The sequence below is a fragment of the Dermochelys coriacea genome, chromosome 6, assembly GCF_009764565.3.
Source record: "Dermochelys coriacea isolate rDerCor1 chromosome 6, rDerCor1.pri.v4, whole genome shotgun sequence".
NCBI classification, from domain to species: Eukaryota; Metazoa; Chordata; order Testudines; family Dermochelyidae; genus Dermochelys; species Dermochelys coriacea.
In genome coordinates, this window is record NC_050073.1 from 105,016,557 (window position 1) to 105,034,953 (window position 18,397).

At 43.6% G+C, this 18,397-nt stretch overlaps 1 protein-coding gene across 9 annotated transcripts in view; it reads left to right on the forward strand.

Annotated features, from left to right (window-relative positions):
• Window positions 1-18,397, forward strand: part of EML1 (EMAP like 1) — a 210,760-nt gene that overhangs the window by 167,396 nt on the left and 24,967 nt on the right. For all 9 annotated transcript variants that reach the window (XM_038407289.2, XM_043516655.1, XM_043516650.1 and 6 more), the window contains 3 exons: window positions 14,459-14,613; window positions 17,700-17,825; window positions 18,134-18,265. In XM_038407289.2, coding sequence (XP_038263217.1) covers window positions 14,459-14,613; window positions 17,700-17,825; window positions 18,134-18,265 — 413 coding nt within the window. The remainder of the gene's footprint in view (window positions 1-14,458; window positions 14,614-17,699; window positions 17,826-18,133; window positions 18,266-18,397) is intronic.

Sequence of the window (18,397 nt, forward strand, 5' to 3'; positions counted from 1 at the left end):
CGCTGCCCCCTTTTCAGTTCCTTCTTATGGCAAGAACTGGATCTCTCCATCACTCTTGAGCCTCGGTTAGCCAGCTTAGAAAGAGAATTTCTCCCTTTGTATATAATTATAAGTTTATAAAGTTTATATAGTTTAGTAGGCAATTATCTGACAGTGATTTTAGGGATTTTTGCAATGCAGAAATCCCCCCGGATTTAAACAATGTGCCACGTGCAGGGCTGTTATCCCTGTCACTGATAAAGCTGCCTAATTTATTAGGGAATTTGTCCTCCACATGTCTCGCCTAATCAGTTCCCTGTTCTCCATGAGATTTCTGAAGATTCGTCTCTTCTACAAGGTGATGTGTCCCTCTTTAGAGCCTGATCCTGACCACAGGAAAGTAGAGAGGTCCTCCACAAGGAGTGCACCTCCGGCTGCCACAGCTCCAAAGCTTAGATCTTCCTGTCTTGCGGCTTCATCAAAGCTTTCTGAGGTTGATAGGCCACACTCCTAATGTCACAAAAAGTCCTGTGGTGCCAAGGTGTGGGCACAAGCACTAACACTCATTAGTGCCATCTGAGGTGGAATTATTGACTCCAGCAGGGCCACTGGGACTGGTGCCATCTCTGTTACCAGAGAGATCTTCAACCCTGGCACTGTTGGATCCGGTACCAGCTTCCGTGACTGCAAACTTACTTCTGTTGGTGTGCCATCAATGCCGCAGCCTTTCATGTGGCAAGAGACTTATTGTACCTCCTTTTGCTGTACTCACCTCTGCTGCATCAGCCAACTCTGACTGCATCTGTTTCAGCTCTGTCTGCTCCTCCCTCTCAGTTCCATCAGCTCTTCCAGCACCTGCCACTACAACTTCTGCATCTTCAGTCCAATACACATCAGCCCTGTCGACATCGATTCATCTTTCAACATTCTGTTCACCTTCTCTGCCTCCTCTGGCACTGTTGGATACTTCTTCAATGCCCATATTTTGTGGGCAATATCATGTATTTCCAGGGAGTGTTGGAGATCTGGGCATAGGACTGACTAAGGAGAGTTATATTTCCTCCTTGCTGGACTCTGACCATGATAGACCTTTATTTCTTTCAGATCTCCATGCAGGTCTTATTCTAGGAGTACACGACCCAGGGATTAAGATCACTACACTTATAAAGATGTCCAAGTATGGTGCCCTCCACCATGAGCACTACAAAAACTTGGGCCTTGTGGACTTCTCCGAGGCTCTCTGGATCTCCACCAACTACACAATCCAGGAGGAGTCACCTTCTCCAGCTCTTGTAGCTACTTGTGAAGCTCGATGAAACCACAAGGTCACCCCTTGACAGAATCCACAGACCAAGAGGTATCAACGGAGGAACCCCTGCATATTCCTCCTTGCATTTCTTCCTTTTCTCCAGATGAGGCTATCACACTGGAGTCAGCTTCACCTCCACCTGAAGACTTCAAGGTCTTTCAAGACCTCATGAGTAGAGTGGCTGCTTTTTTAGGACTGCAGGAAGAACTTGTGCAAAATAGCTTGCACAACCTGTTAAATATCCTGCAGACTCCAATCCCCCCAGGAAGAGTTGTCCTTCCCATTAACCAATCCCTACTGGAACCAAGCCCTTTGGCAGACACCAGCTTCAGTTTGTGGGTGGATAGATGATATCAGGTTCCCCTGCAAGAATATGATTATTTTTTCATTCGCCCTACAACAGATTCCTCAGTTATTACTGTGGCAAATGAACTACTGAGGCAGTCACTTCCCAACGCTACCCCAAAGACAGTTTGAGAGATTGGATTTACACGGTTGAAAGGCTGTACCACTGTGCGTCTTCAAATGAGAATCCCAAATTATCAAGCTTTATTGGCCAAGTATTCCTTTATTATTTGGTCTGCAATTTCTAAATATGCAGACAAGTTACCAGGGGATTATAAAGAGCAATTCTTAAAAACCTCCAGTGACAGGGATTCAACCATCTCCCTTGGAAGCATGTTCCAGTGCTTAACTGTCCTTATAGTTGGAAAGTTTTTTTGTAATAGCTAACCTAAATTTCCTTTGCTGCAGATTAAACTGGTTACTTTTTGTCCTACCTTCAGTGGACATGGAGAACAATTGAGAAGTGTTCTCTTTATGACAGCTGTCAATATATTTGAAGACAGTTCTTAATATATTTGAAGGGCTGTGTATGTCCCACCCCCTCAATCCCACCCCCCAGTCTTCTTTTCTCAAGACTAAACATGCCAAGATTTTTCTAACCTTTCCTCATAGGTCAGGTTTACCAAACCTATTATAATTTTTGTAGGGCTATTCTGGACTTTCTCGAGTTTATCCACATCTTTCCTAAAGTGTGCTGCCCAGAACTGGACACTGTGCTCCAGCTGTGGCCTTATCAGTGCAAATAGAGCGGGACAGTTACCTCCCATGTCTCACATATGACATTCTTGTTAATACACCTCAGAATATTATTAACCTTTTTTGCAATTGCAACAGATAGTTGACTCATATTCAGTTTGTGACCCACTATAACCCCCAGATCCTTTTCCACAGAACTACGGCTTAGCCACTTATTCCCCATTTTTGTTAGTATATTTGATTTTTTTTTCTGACGTATAGTACTTTGCACTTGTCTTTATTGCATTTCATCTTGTTGATTTCAGACCAATTCTCCAATTTGTCAAGGTCATTTTGAATTCTAATCCTGTCCTCCAAAGTGCTTGCAACTCCTCCCAGCTAGATATCATCACAGATTTTATAAGCATACCCAGCACTCCATTATCCAGGTCATTTAAGAAAATATTGAATAGTATCGAATTCAGGACAGATCTCCGTGGGACCCACTAGATACATTCTCTCAGTTTTACAGTGAACCATTAATAATTACTAAGGTTATGTTTTAGTCACAGGTATTTTTAGTAAAAGCCATGGACAGGTCACGGGCCATAAACAAAAATTCACGGGCCTGTGACCTGTCCATGACTTTTACTAAAAATACCCAGCGTGACTAAAACTTGGGCAGGAGGGCTGTGGGTGCTCTGGGGGGGGCCGGGCCAGGGCCACTGCGGGTGCTGGTAGGGGGCAGGCCACCGTTTACAGCCTGGGACCCCACTGGTGCTAGGGTAAGGAGGGTTGGCGGGGCTGTCAGGGGCTTCGTATCCAGCTCCGAGTCCCTGCAGTTCCTAGGCGGTGGAGGGGCCAGGGCAGGGGCTCCACTGCTCCCACCACAAGCACCAGCTGCTGCAGTTCCCATTGGCTGGGAACCACAGCCAACAGGAGCTGCAGGGGCATGGCCTGTGGGGGCGGGCAATGTGCGGTACAGAGACCTCCCTGGCCCCTCCGCCACCTAGGAGCTGCCAGGGGGCCTTGCCAGTGGGAGCTGGGGAGCTCCCCACCAAGGTAAGTGCCCCCCTGCATTCTCCAACCCCCTGCCCCTAGCCCTGAGCCCCATCCCACACACCCAAACTGCTGCTGCTGCAGAAGTCACAGAAAGTCACAGAATTCGTGACTTTCCATGACCTCTGTGACAGACTTGCAACCTTAATAATTACTCTTTGAGTATGGTCTTGCAATCAGTTATGCACCCAAATTATAGTTATTTCATCTAGATCACATTTCCGTAGTTTTGTTATGAGAAGGTCATGTGGGATTATGTCAAGGGCCTTACTAAAATCAAGAAATATCATGTCTATGGCTTCAATCCAATCTACAGTTATCCTGTCAAAGAAGTAAATTAGATTAGTTTAGCATGATTTTCTTCTTGGCAATCCATGTTGATTATTACATATTAACCTATTATGCTCTAGGTCAGGGGTTCTCAACCTTTTTCTTTCTGAGGTCCCCCGCAACATACTATAAAAACTTCAGGGCCCAGTGGGGAAGGGAGGGACTCCAGACTCTGGGCCAAGTGGGGAAGGGAGGGACTCCAGACTCTGGGCCAAGTGGGGGGGCCCTCAGACATAGGTATAGTTTGACTTCTATTTAGGAGGAGTGGGGGCTGATGGGGCTCGGGCCAGCTCCGCATGGCGAGATCCAGGGAGGGAGCTTCAACTCTACCCTCTGGCTCACCTCAGCAGGCCACCTAGCCTGTTTTGGTTGTGGGGGAGGGCAACCAAAAATTATAACTCACCGTGAGGGAGGAGGGGACTCAACTCAAAAAGTTTGAAAACCACTCACGGTGCAGGGATGGGATAGCTATGGACTGTGTGCGGGTGGGGGGTAGCTCAGGGTGCAGGGAGAGCTGTAGTCAGGGGCTGTGTGAGGGCAGGGGGGTAGCTCGGGATTCAGGGACAGAGTAGCTAGGGGCTGTGTACAGGCAGGGTGAAGCTCAGGGTGTAGGGAGGGGGTAGCTAGGGGCTGTGTGAGGACAGCGGGTAGCTCAGTGTGCCGGCAGAGGGTAACTAGGGGCTGTGTGCAGGCATGGGGGTAGCTCAGAGTGCAGGGAGGAGTAGCTAGGGGCCACTGGGAGCTGTGGGTGGCTGTGCCTGCGGATGGTCAACATAAAATATCTTAGTGTGGCTCTGCCAGCAGATTACCCTGATTGGCCATGTGCAGGCCGCAGGTTGCTCACCACTGATGTAACGGCACCCCCTAGGTCTGTACTAGGGTAGAACAATCATATGTCTTATCCTTTTCCTGTGGGACTGTGACCAGTACTGGTCAGTTACTTTGAAGTAACTCCCTTCCTGTTACTCTGGTAAAACACTCCTCTGTCTTGGTCTTGACAGCTTCCTTATTTGCTTACGCCAAAATTTACTTCAGTGAATGCAATGGGTTATGGGGTGAAGCAGGAGATATAAAAAGCATAGGCCAGTTTAGGCTATATACTTGCTATTATATTACTATTATGTGCTTAATATATACTGATATATGTATAGCGTGGATAATATGTATTGGTAATGAGTTATATAGATATATATGCTAGTCCGTATATTAGTCAACAGTGTCAAAAGATGCTGTCCCCATTCTTGGTCAGGAGGATCCCATTTCCCCACAGCAGTCCTCCTTCCCGAAACAGCATCCCATGATCAAGGAAGCCAAAGCCCTCTCATCTGCACAATACATTAATTTCTAGGACGTGTGTGTCCCTGCCTGGGCCCTTTCCCTCAAGTGGGAGGATGGATGAGAACACCACCTGTGCGCCTTCACTCCCGTTCCCAGAGCCCTCTAGTCACTGCTGATCTGCTCAGGGTCATACCTGGCAGTATCATTAATACCCTTGTGGATAAGCAGCTTGGGATAGCGAGTCAGAGGGATGGATGAGCCTCAGCAACCTTTCCAAGACATCTCAGATGCTGGTTCCAGTCAGGCAGTGCACATTCTGAGACATCTGGTCAGATTGGCAGATGGACACCTCCATCCCGCTCAAAAGGAAGCCCATGATCATCACCCTATGCCTCTTCATCTTGGGTGTGGTGGCTGTGAGGCTCTGAGCGTTGGTGCAGGCGTCTCCTATTCTTCAGCCCTTGGAATCTGCTCCTCCCCTCCTGTTGCCAGTACAGCATACCACTTCTTGACCTCGATGGACTGGGGACCTGTGTGGGAGGTGGGACACTGTCTGCTGCCAAGGTGGCCAGCAATTAGTCTCCTCTCTGCAGAATAGCCAGTTCTCCTTCCTTCTCTGGTGCCGCTGTAGTCTTTTCTAGTTAGGTAGCATACTCCATCCCAGATGTCTCCATGTGCATCCAGCTGATGAAGTCCTTGTGCACCCTGATGCTACGCAGACACACATCCTCCTGGAACTCTCCTACCTGCTTTCTGAGGGACTCTCAGACTTTCTGAGGTTCCACCCTGCTTGGCTTTCTTCAGCAGGCACATGGAGGCCACATTCCCCAAAAATCAAGACCAGGACCTGGGTAACAGCCTCAAGAATCAGGATGCCTATCTGGCCAGGTGCAGGCAGAGGAAAGCTAGAAGTGGTGTTGGTGATGCTTAATTTTTCTCCCATTAGGGGTTCTTCCTGGTAGATTGCCTGCAAGTTAAGGGGAACCCCCAAAAAACCCTACCTCCCTGCCTTGTTCCACTGGAGAACTTAAGTGGCTAACTGTCAGTCTCGCAGCCGTCTTCATCTTACACACAGCTTGAATGGGTGACTTACGCCTCTCTCACTTAGGTGCCCCTAATCAATGGCCTATTCAAAAAAAACTACACTGCTTTCATTTCAAAGAGCCCTGCTAGAAACCAGGCATTAACCCACCTAGCTGCACAGCAATCTAGCCCAGACAATCAGTGGTATTCCATCTTGACCACAGAAGGTATCTTTGATTCATGGTAGGCATAATGCACTACAAGTAAAAGGTACTGCTTTTTGTCCCGACAGTGGGTATCGAATGCATTGTAGTAGTTGCAGCTCATTTGCACCATTGAGGCATCCAAGTATTTCCTTACTTGAGTGACTGGCTGGTCTGGGGAAGAACAAGGTCTCATGTTCAAGATAGGATCCTAATCATCAGACATCAAATACTCACTGACAACACCATTTCTATGTTTTATCTGAACAAAATCTGGTCTACACTTAGATTTTACATCAGTATTTTTACATTTCTCAGAGGTGTGAAAAATCCACACCCCTGAGAGATGTAGTTATACCAACCTAATCCACAGTTTAGATAGTGCTAGGTCAACAGAAGAATTCTCCTGTCAACCTAGCTACTGCCTCTTTGGGAGGTGGATTACTATGTCGATGGGAGAATCGCTCCCATTGGTGTAGGTAGTATCTACACTGAAGTGCAGTGCGGTGGTGCTGCTGTCACATTTTAAGTGTAAGCAAGCCCAGAGAAAGATGAATTAATTGTGCCAAGAAACAATCCGTCTGTGGAACCTTTACATAAAGAACAATATCTTATTAAAGACATTTCACCTCCCAGGGGTGAGGAATATACTATTGCAGATTCCCTCAGCAGGAACTTGGTAGACCATCACAAGTGGTCAATACACAAGGACATTCTGTATCAGATTATCCATCAGCGGTGTTATCTGGTAATAGACCTCTTTGTGAACAACCTGAACAAGTGCAGTACATTCTGCTCCAGAGCAGTCACAGTCCATGTTCTTTGACAGACTCCTTCCTTTTCTATTGGTCAGGTCTTCTAATGTACATATTTCCTCCTGTCTCTGTCAACCTGGGGGTGAACCGGAAGCTAAAAAGAGACAAAGTGACTTTAATCCTTAGAGCTCCAGACTGACCAAGACACTATTCGTGTACTGTCCTATGTCAACTATCAGTTCAGCCTGCCATATTTCTACCTCTGGTCAAGGACCTGCTATTTAAGGAATCAAGACAACTTGCTGCACTCCAACCTATAGTCACTTCACCTCATTTGCGAGAATGATCTTTGGTTGAGCAAGGAGGAGAGAGTTGGCTCCCAAAATGTCCAAGCCATTTTGGTGTGCAGCAGAAAGGACACAACCAGAGCAGCGAAATGAAAAAGGTTCTCAGCCTGGGCTGAGTACCACCATTTGTCACCAAGTAGAGTGAAAATTAGACATATTTTAGACTACCTGCTGCAGTTGAAATTGTGTGGTCTTTCCTTCAGCTCTGTAAGGGTATATTTAGCCTCCATCTCCACATTCACCAGTAGAAGGGCTTTCTGGTTTTTTGCATCCCTTGGAGTCTGGATTTTTAAAAGGCCTCATTCATATGTACCCTCCTGTTTAGATCCTGTATTCTCTTGGGACCTGAATTCTGATTTGTCCTGTTTAATGATTTCTCCCTTCAAGCCCTTAGCACCAACTTTGTTATCTTTGCTACTAATAAAGACAGTGTTTCTAGGAGCAATTAGGTCTGCAAGAAGGGTATCAGAGCTCTGGGCATTATTAGTTTATGCCTAATATAGTATCCACCTTTATTGGACCTTTCATCTCCAAGGATTTTTGTCAAAACTTCGGTCTAGCAAAGCTGAAGAAAGGCTTCATACTTTGGATGTACAGAGGACTCTATCCTTTTATGTGGACTGCACAAAGCCTAGATTCTTTGTAACCTTCACTGAAAGGATTATGGGCATCCAGTTACATATTGCATATTTCTCTGGATTTCTGACTGTATCAAAATCTGTTATAATCTTGCAAAGGTTGCTCCTCCTCTGAGAATAACAGCCCATTCCACTAGGGCTCACTTCATTTCGTCAGCCTTTCCGGGTAACATCCTGATAATGGATGTCTGCAAGGCAGCAATGTGATTGTCAGTACGTACCTTTTCTAGACACTATGCTATCATTCAAGCTTCCTGGAATTATGTCAGTTTCGGCAAGTCAGTGTTGAAGTCTCTTTTCAAATATCTGAAGTTATACCACCTATAAAGGAGCTACTGGTGAGTCACCTATAGTAGAAAATATACATACACAGTCATTCGAAGGAGGGAAAAACGGTTACTTATCTGTACAGTAACTGTTTCGTTCTTCGAGATGTTTTGTTCACATGTGCATTCCACAACCCTCCCATCATCCCTGCTACTTTGGGCATTAGTTAGATGGTGGGTGTGAAGGAATGGATAGGAAGGCAGCAGCTACACTTCTTTTATGCTTTTGACTTTGAGCAGGGGACCAGGGGCACATGCGCCACCTAGTGTTACTGCTGGCAAAAGTCTCTGACTTGAGTGCATTGGGCGCACATACACCTCTGGTGCACAACACATCTCAAAGAACAATAGTTACTGTACAGGTAAGTAACAGTTTTTTAAAGGTGTTGCTGTGAAATTTTAGGCAAAAATTACTATCTTTTTAACAAGGATAAACTTGATTTCTCTGGGGGCCTCTGCCAAAGTCTAATCAAACAGAATTTGATTTTCTGTTCCCAGATTTTAGCAACTGTATGTTTGGCAGTCGTAGCACCCAACTGAAACGTAATGTGCTTTCTGTAGTCAAGTGTTAAATTGCAGAGCCCAAGATGAAAATAAAAACAAACGTCTATGCAGAGTGTTATGGATACTACTGACAAATAGGAGAAGTGGCAGAAAAAGTTATTTTATTTAATCAAAATAACTACAAGCTACAGTATAAAGAAAAGGAGTACTTGTGGCACCTTAGAGACTAACAAATTTATTAGAGCATAAGCTTTCGTGAGCTACAGCTCACTTCATCGGATGCATCCGATGAAGTGAGCTGTAGCTCACGAAAGCTTATGCTCTAATAAATTTGTTAGTCTCTAAGGTGCCACAAGTACTCCTTTTCTTTTTGCGAATACAGACTAACACGGCTGCTACTCTGAAAGCTACAGTATGAACACTATAGGTCTAGTTTCCTTATGGTGATCACATGTACTACTGAAGTTATGCCTGTGTATTGTTAGGAGAGCAGGTCCCTTAAAAATTAACAAAAACTTTGACAGACTATTTGAAGTGTCACAATAACAGTAGGCCTGAAAAGGTTCCGGTGCTTTTATAGGTTTCAGAGTAGCAGCCGTGTTAGTCTGTATTTGCAAAAAAGAAAAGGAGTACTTGAGGCACCTTAGAGACTAACAAATTTATTTGAGCATAAGCTTTCATGAACTACAGCTCACTTCATCGGATGCATTCGATGGAAAATACAGTGGGGAGATTTAAATACACACACAGAGAACATGAAACAATGGGTTTTATCACACACACTGTAAGGAGAGTGATCACTTAAGATGAGCTATTACCAGCAGGAAGGGGAGGGGGAAGGAGGAAAACCTTTTGTAGGGATAATCAAGGTGGGCCATTTCCAGCAGTTAACAAGAACGTCTGAGGAACAGTGGGGGTGGAAGGAGAAATAACATGGGGAAATAGTTTTACTTTATGTAATGACTCATCCACTCCCAGTCTCTAGTCAAGCCTAAGTTAATTGTATCCAGTTTGCAAATTAATTCCAATTCAGCAGTCTCTCGTTGGAGTCTGTTTTTGAAGTTTTTTTATTGAAGGATAGCCACTCTCAGGTCTGTAATCTTGTGACCGGAGAGATTGAAGTGTTCTCCGACTGGTTTTTGAATGTTATAATTCTTAACGTATGATTTGTGTCCATTTGTTCTTTTACGTAGAGACTATTCAGTTTGACCAATGTACATGGCAGAGGGGCATTGCTGGCACATGATGGCATATATCACATTGGTAGATGCACAGGTGAACGAGCCTCTGATAGTGTGGCTGATGTGATTAGGCCCTATGATGGTGTCCCCTGAATAGATATGTGGACAGAGTTGGCAACGGGCTTTGTTGCAAGGATAGGTTCCTGGGTTAGTGGTTCTGTTGGGTGGTGTGTGGTTGCTAGTGAGTATTTGCTTCAGGTTGGGGGGCTGTCGGTAAGCAAGGACTGGCCTGTCTCCCAAGATCTGTGAGAGTGATGGGTCGTCCTTCAGGATAGGTTGTAGATCCTTGATGATGCGTTGGAGAGGTTTTAGTTGGGGGCTGAAGGTGACAGCTAGTGGCGTTCTGTTATTTTCTTTGTTGGGCCTGTCCTGTAGTAGGTGACTTCTGGGTAGTCTTCTGGCTCTGTCAGTCTGTTTCTTCACTTCAGCAGGTGGGTATTGTAGTTGTAAGAATGCATGATAGAGATCTTGTAGGTGTTTGTCTCTGTCTGAGGGGTTGGAGCAAATGCGGTTATATCGTAGAGCTTGGCTGTAGACAATGGATCCTGTGGTGTGATCTGGATGAAAGCTAGACGCATGTAGGTAGGAATAGCGGTCAGTAGGTTTCTGATATAGGGTGGTGTTTATGTGACCATCGCTTATTAGCACCGTAGTGTCCAGGAAGTGGATTTCTTGTGTGGACTGGTCCAGGCTGAGGTTGATGGTGGGATGGAAATTGTTGAAATCCTAGTGGAATTCCTCAAGGGCTTCTTTTCCATGAGTCCAGATGATGAAGATGTCATCAATGTAGCGCAAGTAGAGTAGGGACAGTAGGGGACGAGAGCTGAGGAAGCGTTGTTCTAAGTCAGCCATAAAAATGTTGGCATACTGTGGGGCCATGCGGGTACCCATCGCAGTGCCGCTGATTTGAAGGTATACATTGTCCCCAAATGTGAAATAGTTATGGGTGAGGACAAAGTCACAAAGTTCAGCCACCAGGTTAGCCGTGACATTATCGGGGATACTGTTCCTGACAGCTTGTAGTCCATCTTTGTGTGGAATGTTGGTGTAGAGGGCTTCTACATCCATAGTGGCCAGGATGGTGTTTTTACGATCACCGATGGATTGTAGTTTCCTCAGGAAGTCAGTGGTGTCTCGAAGATAGCTGGGAGTGCTGGTAGCGTAGGGCCTGAGGAGGGAGTCTACATAGCCAGACAATCCTGCTGTCAGGGTGCCAATGCCTGAGATGATGAGGTGTCCAGGATTTCCAGGTTTATGGATCTTGGGTAGCAGATAGAATACCCCAGGTCGGGGTTGCAGGGGTGTGTCTGTGCGGATTTGTTCTTGTGCTTTTTCAGGGAGTTTCTTGAGCAAATGCTGTAGTTTCTTTTGGTAACTCTCAGTGGGATCAGAGGGTAATGGCTTGTAGAAAATGGTGTTGGAGAGCTGCCTAGTAGCCTCTTGTTCATATTCCAACATATTCATGATGACGACAGCACCTCGTTTGGCAGCCTTTTTGATTATGATGTCAGAGTTGTTTCTGAGGCTGTGGATGGCATCGTGTTCTGCACGGCTGAGGTTATGAGGCAAGCGATGCTGCTTTTCCACCATTTCAGCCCGTGCACGTCGGCAGAAGCACTCTATGTAGAAGTCCAGTCTGTTATTTCGACCTTCAGGAGGAGTCCACCCAGAATCCTTCTTTTTGTAGTGTTAGTAGGAAGGTCCCTGTGGGTTAATACGTTGGTTAGAGGTGTGTTGGAAATATTCCTTGAGTCGGAGACGTCGAAAATAGGATTCTAGGTCACCACAGAACTGTATCATGTTCGTGGGAGTGGAGGGCAAAAGGAGAGGCCCCGAGATAGGACAGATTCTTCTGCTGGGCTAAGAGTATAGTTGGATAGATTAACAATATTGCTGGGTGGGTTAAGGGAACCACTGTTGTGGCCCCTTGTGGCATGTAGTACTTTTGAGAGTTTAGTGTCCTTTTTCTTTTGTAGAGAAGCAAAGTGTGTGTTGTAGTTGGTTTGTCTCGTTTTTGTAAAGTCCAGCCATGAGGAAGTTTGTGTGGAAGGTTGGTTCTTTATGAGAATATCCAATATTGAGAACTCATTCTTAATCTTTCCCTGTTTGCAGTAGAGGATGTTGATCAGGTGGTTCCGCAGTTTCTTTGAGAGTGTGTGGCACAAGCTGTCAGCATAGCCACTAGCCATCACCTTCAGCCCCCAACTAAAACCTCTCCAACGCATCATCAAGGATCTACAACCTATCCTGAAGGATGACCCATCACTCTCACAGATCCTGGGAGACAGGCCAGTCCTTGCTTACTGACAGCCCCCCAACCTGAAGCAAATACTCACTATCCTTCAATAAAAAAACTTCAAAAACAGACTCCAACGAGAGACTGCTGAATTGGAATTCATTTGCAAACTGGATACAATTAACTTAGGCTTGACTAGAGACTGGGAGTGGATGAGTCATTACATAAAGTAAAACTATTTCCCCATGTTATTTCTCCCTCCCCCCCCACTGTTCCTCAGACGTTCTTGTTAACTGCTGGAAATGGCCCACCTTGATTATCACTACAAAAGGTTTTCCTCCTTCCCCCTCCCCTTCCTGCTGGTAATAGCTCATCTTAAGTAATCACTCTCCTTACAATGCATCCGATGAAGTGAGCTGTAGCTCACGAAAGCTTATGCTCTAATAAATTTGTTAGTCTCTAAGGTGCCACAAGTACTCCTTTTCTTTCTCCTTACAATGTGTGTGATAAAACCCATTGTTTCTTGTTCTCTGTGTGTGTATTTAAATCTCCCCACTGTATTTTCCACCGAATGCATCCGATGAAGTGAGCTGTAGCTCACGAAAGCTTATGCTCAAATAAATTTGTTAGTCTCTAAGGTGCCACAAGTACTCCTTTTCTTTAGTGCTTTTATAATAGAACCGTTAGAACAACTAAAAATGACAATATGCTGCTGCTCTATTTATTAATCTGAATCTACAGTTTTAACAAAAGAAACACCACCTCTATCAATTTCATTCTCTAATAAAATGTGAGAGTTAAACGGAGTGGCTCAGATTTTTAAGAAAACAATTGTGGATAGCTTCACGGTCCCTCACTAATTCTCTGTTTTTGTGATTTCTATAAAGAAAAGCCTCTGTCTTAGGCTTCAGGCAGCAGTATTTGCATGAAGACAAACAGCAAAAATACCCTAAGGTTATTTACTGTTGGGGGGGGGGGGGCAATGGGGTTAGGAGAATCCCCCAAAAGGGTCTGCCAGCAAAGGGAGATGGGATATGGGTCATAGGCACCTCTGTTCCATCTCCCAAGATACTGAAAATCAGCTCTGTAGGGGAGGAAGTGTGGTGAAATCCTCAGGCAAGGCAGTATGAACTGAAACCCCAATGATCTACTCTTGTAGAGCTTTACTCACCTGAGTGCTGTTGGTCATCCTATCTCTGCTTCTATCCTCACAGGCATTTTGTACTGCTATTGGGGAAGACAGAGGAAATAGTATTGTACGTCAGCTCCTTTCTCTCTCTTCTCTTTCCTCAGATCCCCACCAATCATACCACAAAGCAAGAGATTTGGCACCCATCCACTCCAAATGGAGTTAGACGGTCTGGTCTAGGAACTACACAGCTTCCTCTCCCTTCCTCCCAGCTATCTTTTTGTGTGGTTGGAAAGGGAGCAGGGGTAAACAGGAGGGCGGGCAGTAGCCAGTGGCTTTGCAGAGCAATGCAGTGCTCAGGAGATCAGTTTGAGTTCATGTTCATTGGCCCACTAGTTTCTCCTATGGCCGGCAGTATTCTTCTTCCCCCACAGACAATTTTAAATCTTTTTTGGGTGGTGGGAGGAGGTGGTAGTAGCAGGGGGAATACTTGCCCTTGCAAAGACTGCCTCACCTGGCCAATTATTTTGGGGACAGGCACAGGTGTTCTTTTCTTCCCCATCTCTGTGCTGAAGATTTTCTGACTTTTGCTGCTGTTTGAAGGCAAGTATTGCTTCCACCTGCTTGTAATATCCTAAGTTGAAGGCTTTTCCCCTCCTAGAAACAGGAAACAGAAAAGAATGTTGTGATCCAAACAAATTCAATTTATCTGCAGTTAAAATAAAAATGATTAAAAAGCAAACAAACAATATCAGTTTCTTAACTTATATTGGCTTCTCACTTTTTTAAGAAGTAAGGATTGCTTAAAAAAAGTTACCCATGCTTGGTTGGAAAATGCAAGTTTAAATAATGGAATTGTTAATATTTTCTCCTTGTTTACAATCATTGTGATTCTCAGTTGCAAGTAAAACCTGTAAGTCAGTGTAGTTGGGTTTATGCCACTAAGAGATTTACTCTTTGAGCTATGACACATATAACCATTGACTATAACTCCGGACTTGAGGGTGCAGTGAAAAATAAAGTAAAAATGATCCAATGAAATAAATATTTCAGTAATAACCTCTTTTCTCCTTATGTCTAGGTACAAATAGAATAAGCTATGCACTTCAAGGAGCCCATGAGGGTGGTATTTTTGCACTTTGTATGCTGCGAGATGGTACACTGGTATCAGGAGGCGGAAAAGACAGAAAACTAATATCTTGGAATGGGAATTATCAAAAACTTCACAAGACTGAGGTGATATTACTGGTCTTTAAATTTTACTTATTACTTTAAGTGGAAAATTAAAAAGAACTTTTTTATGAACGGTGCTCCCTAAATCAGTACTCTTGTTTAGGACTCCTCATTCTGTGGCAGTCCCAGTCAAATCAATCAATAGAATATGATTCTTATCACTAAAATGATACATTAACTGATTTGTTAAAGAACCTTTTTTAATTTAATACATCCATTAGTTAGTAGGAAAGCTGCTAATCAGATTTTGTTTATATTAATTCTGCCCTTCTTTGTCAAATTATTAATAGTGACAGGCATTTTTTTAATTTTAGGTTATTACAGTGCTTGGCAATAGTAAATACTACACTACTTTCACACTTTTTACTTTCCAAAACCATGATGGTGATGATGATGGTTTTTGTCACTTTCCTTGCTTGGTCTTAGTCCAGCAGTGAATTTTAACATTTTTTAACAAAAATTTCTTCAGCCATCATGTAGAAATTTGCAGATTCAAACTTTATATGGGAATAGTCCCAGTGAGTACGTTTATTACATCTGAAAAAACAAACAAAGTTATGTGACCATTTAGACATTGTGTAGAAAGCATGATCAGAGGAAAACTATATTCTGGTGGGTGAACTGTACAGTAACGCCTCACTTAACATTGTAGTTATGTTCCTGAAAAATGCGATTTTAAGTGAAAGGATGTTAAGTGAATCCAATTTCCCCATAAGAATTAATGTAAATAGGGGAATTAAGTTCTAGGGAAATTTTTTTCACCAGACAAAAGACTGTATTATATATATATATATATATATATATATATATACAAACACACACACAGTATAAGTTTTAAACAAAATTTAATACTGGTACACAGGGATGATGATTGTGAATTTTGGTTGAGGTGGTGAAGTCAGAGGGTGGGATATTTCCCAGGGAATGCCTTAGTGCTAAATGATGAACTAGCAATTGGCTGAGCCCTCAAGGGTTAATTCATTGTTGTTAATGTAGCCTCACACTCTACAAGGCAGCACGAATGGAGGGAGGGGAGACAGCATGGCAGACAGAGACAAACACTCTGTGTGTGAGAGACAGATGCACATTGCCTCTTCACAAGACTGAGATGATATTACTGATCTTAAGTACACTGTCTTTTTAAGTTAATCAGCAAGCTGGGATGGCAGCTGCTGCCAGGAAGCTCCCTCCATCCTGAGCCCTGTCGTGTGTCCCCCCTGCTCTGTGGAAGATGGGGTAAATGAGGTTCAGGAGCAGGGGGGAGGGGGACACCCTGACATTAGTCCCCCCACCCCCCGCTCAGCAATCAGGAGGCTCTGGAGAGCAGCTCCAAGGCAGAGGGCAGGAGCAGCACAGGGCAGTGTGAGGAGGGACAGCTGAACTGCTGGCAATTGATAGCCTCCTGGGCAGCTGCCGCACAGGGAACTTAGGGGAATGGGGAGCTGATGTGCGGGCTGCCGGTCCACCTTTGTTCCACGCCCCCACCAGCTAGATGCAATGGGCTGCTCTTCCTGCAAGCAGTGGACAAAGCAGGCGGCTGCCAAACGATGTTATAAGGGAGCATTGCACAACTTTAAACGAGCATGTTACCTAATTGATCAGCAACGTAACAATGAAACAACATTAACCGGGACGACTTTAAGTGAGGAGTTACTGTACTAGATACTGTAGAGGCATTGCACATGCATTGTCAACTTGAGTAGTGTGTCAGTTTTCTAAATCAAGTAAAAACGCCAGCTGTTGGGCTTTCCCTGACTTTGAGCACTGAAAATGATCAGACTTCCTGCTCAGTTATTCTCAGTTCTCCCCCACCATAATGTTTTTTTTATAATGGCTTATTATTAAATCACTTATTCTATTCACATTTTCCACACTGTTGAGCTCTACGCTTCAGATTGCACTGGGGTCTTCTAGGAAGCTGAAAGTTGGGTGCAATTAAAGGAGTGTACACTTACAGAAGCAATAGATGCTGCACAATATTTATGCAGAACCTGTCAGTACCTCCAAGAACAGCTTAGTGATTTTTAATTTCTTTAAAAAAGAAAAGGATTTTGTATACAAAAAGACTTGATCCAATATTAATGTTTCATAGTTTATAAACTGGCCACCAGGAAGTTTAGACTTGAAATTAGACGAAGGTTTCTAACCATCAGAGGAGTGAAGTTTTGGAATAGCCTTCCAAGGGAAGCAGTGGGGGCAAAAGATCTATCTGGTTTTAAGGTTCTACTCGATAAGTTTATGGAGGAGATGGTATGATGGGATAATGGGATTTTGGTAAGTAATTGATCTTTAAATATTCAGGGTAAATAGGCCAAATCCCCTGAGATGGGATATTAGATGGATGGGATCTGAGTTACTATAGAAAATTCTTTCCTGGGTATCTGGCTGGTGAATCTTGCCCATATGCTCAGGGTTTAGCTGATCGCCATATTTGGGGTCGGGAAGGAATTTTCCTCCAGGGCAGATTGGAGAGGCCCTGGAGGTTTTTCACCTTCCTCTGTAGCATGGGGCATGGGTGACTTGAGGGAGGCTTCTCTGCTCCTTGAAGTCTTTAAACCATGATTTAAGGACTTCAATAGCTCAGACATGGGTGAGGTTTTTCATAGGAGTGGGTGGGTGAGATTCTGTGGCCTGCGCTGTGCAGGAGGTCGGACTAGATGATCAGAATGGTCCCTTCTGACCTTAGTATCTATGAATCTATGAATCTATAAAATGTGGCTGAATTAACTGCTATAGGAAACATAACATTTTCATTTGCTGACTTGCTTGGTTTTAGTTGTGCAGATTTTTTGTCCCATTAGCATAGATGCCTTTTTGTGTAGTGTTATATAAATTACCATAGCTCTGTTGAAGTCAATGGATCTATGACAATTTGCACCAGCTGAGGATCTGCCCTGTGGTGTCCTATATTATTTTCTATTAAATTGTATAGCTCTGTATTTGACAACACTCAGAGCTGTGTGACTGCTTTAAAAAAAATCTATTTGTAAGGCTATATATCTTGAAATAAATACTTAAAAAAAATTAACACCTGAGAAACCATTTTGTACCATCTGACTTACCAGTCCATATATCTATTATGATCACAGATTCCAGAACAGTTTGGTCCGATAAGAACAGTAGCAGAAGGGAAAGGTGATGTTGTATTGATAGGCACTACTAGGAACTTTGTTCTTCAAGGCACTCTATCAGGAGACTTTTTTCCAATTACCCAGGTGAGCTGTTTCCTTGCAAACTAATAAAAAGCATTAATGTTTTAAAATATGTAAGTGCAATAATAGAACTTGTCTAATGTTATGAAAATACAGAACTATTTAATTAATTTATTAGCACAATGACTTCAGCAATAAAAAATCTGATAAAATTAGTACATATCCAAACTGAGCAGAATTTCTGAAGGCTTATTTATACAGTAAGCTAATTTTAATCATGTTAATTGGGATAGAATTAAACTTCATTAAAGGTTCATTAACTTGGATGTTACTGTCCATCATCTGAAGAAACTTTGTTTGTATTTGTATAGGGTCACACTGATGAGCTATGGGGACTAGCCATCCATCCCTCTAAACCTCAGTTTTTCACTTGTGGACATGACAAACACATTACTCTCTGGGATGCTACCAGTCATCGTCCTGTCTGGAACAAAATTATAGAGGTATATACTATTAAGCCCACACTCTTCTCTTTCATAGAATAAAGGTTTTCAAATAAGTTAATTTTTTTTAAAAAATGTTTTTGTTATGTTATAATGGGAGGGGAAGAATCAGTGAGATAGTATATAATTTAA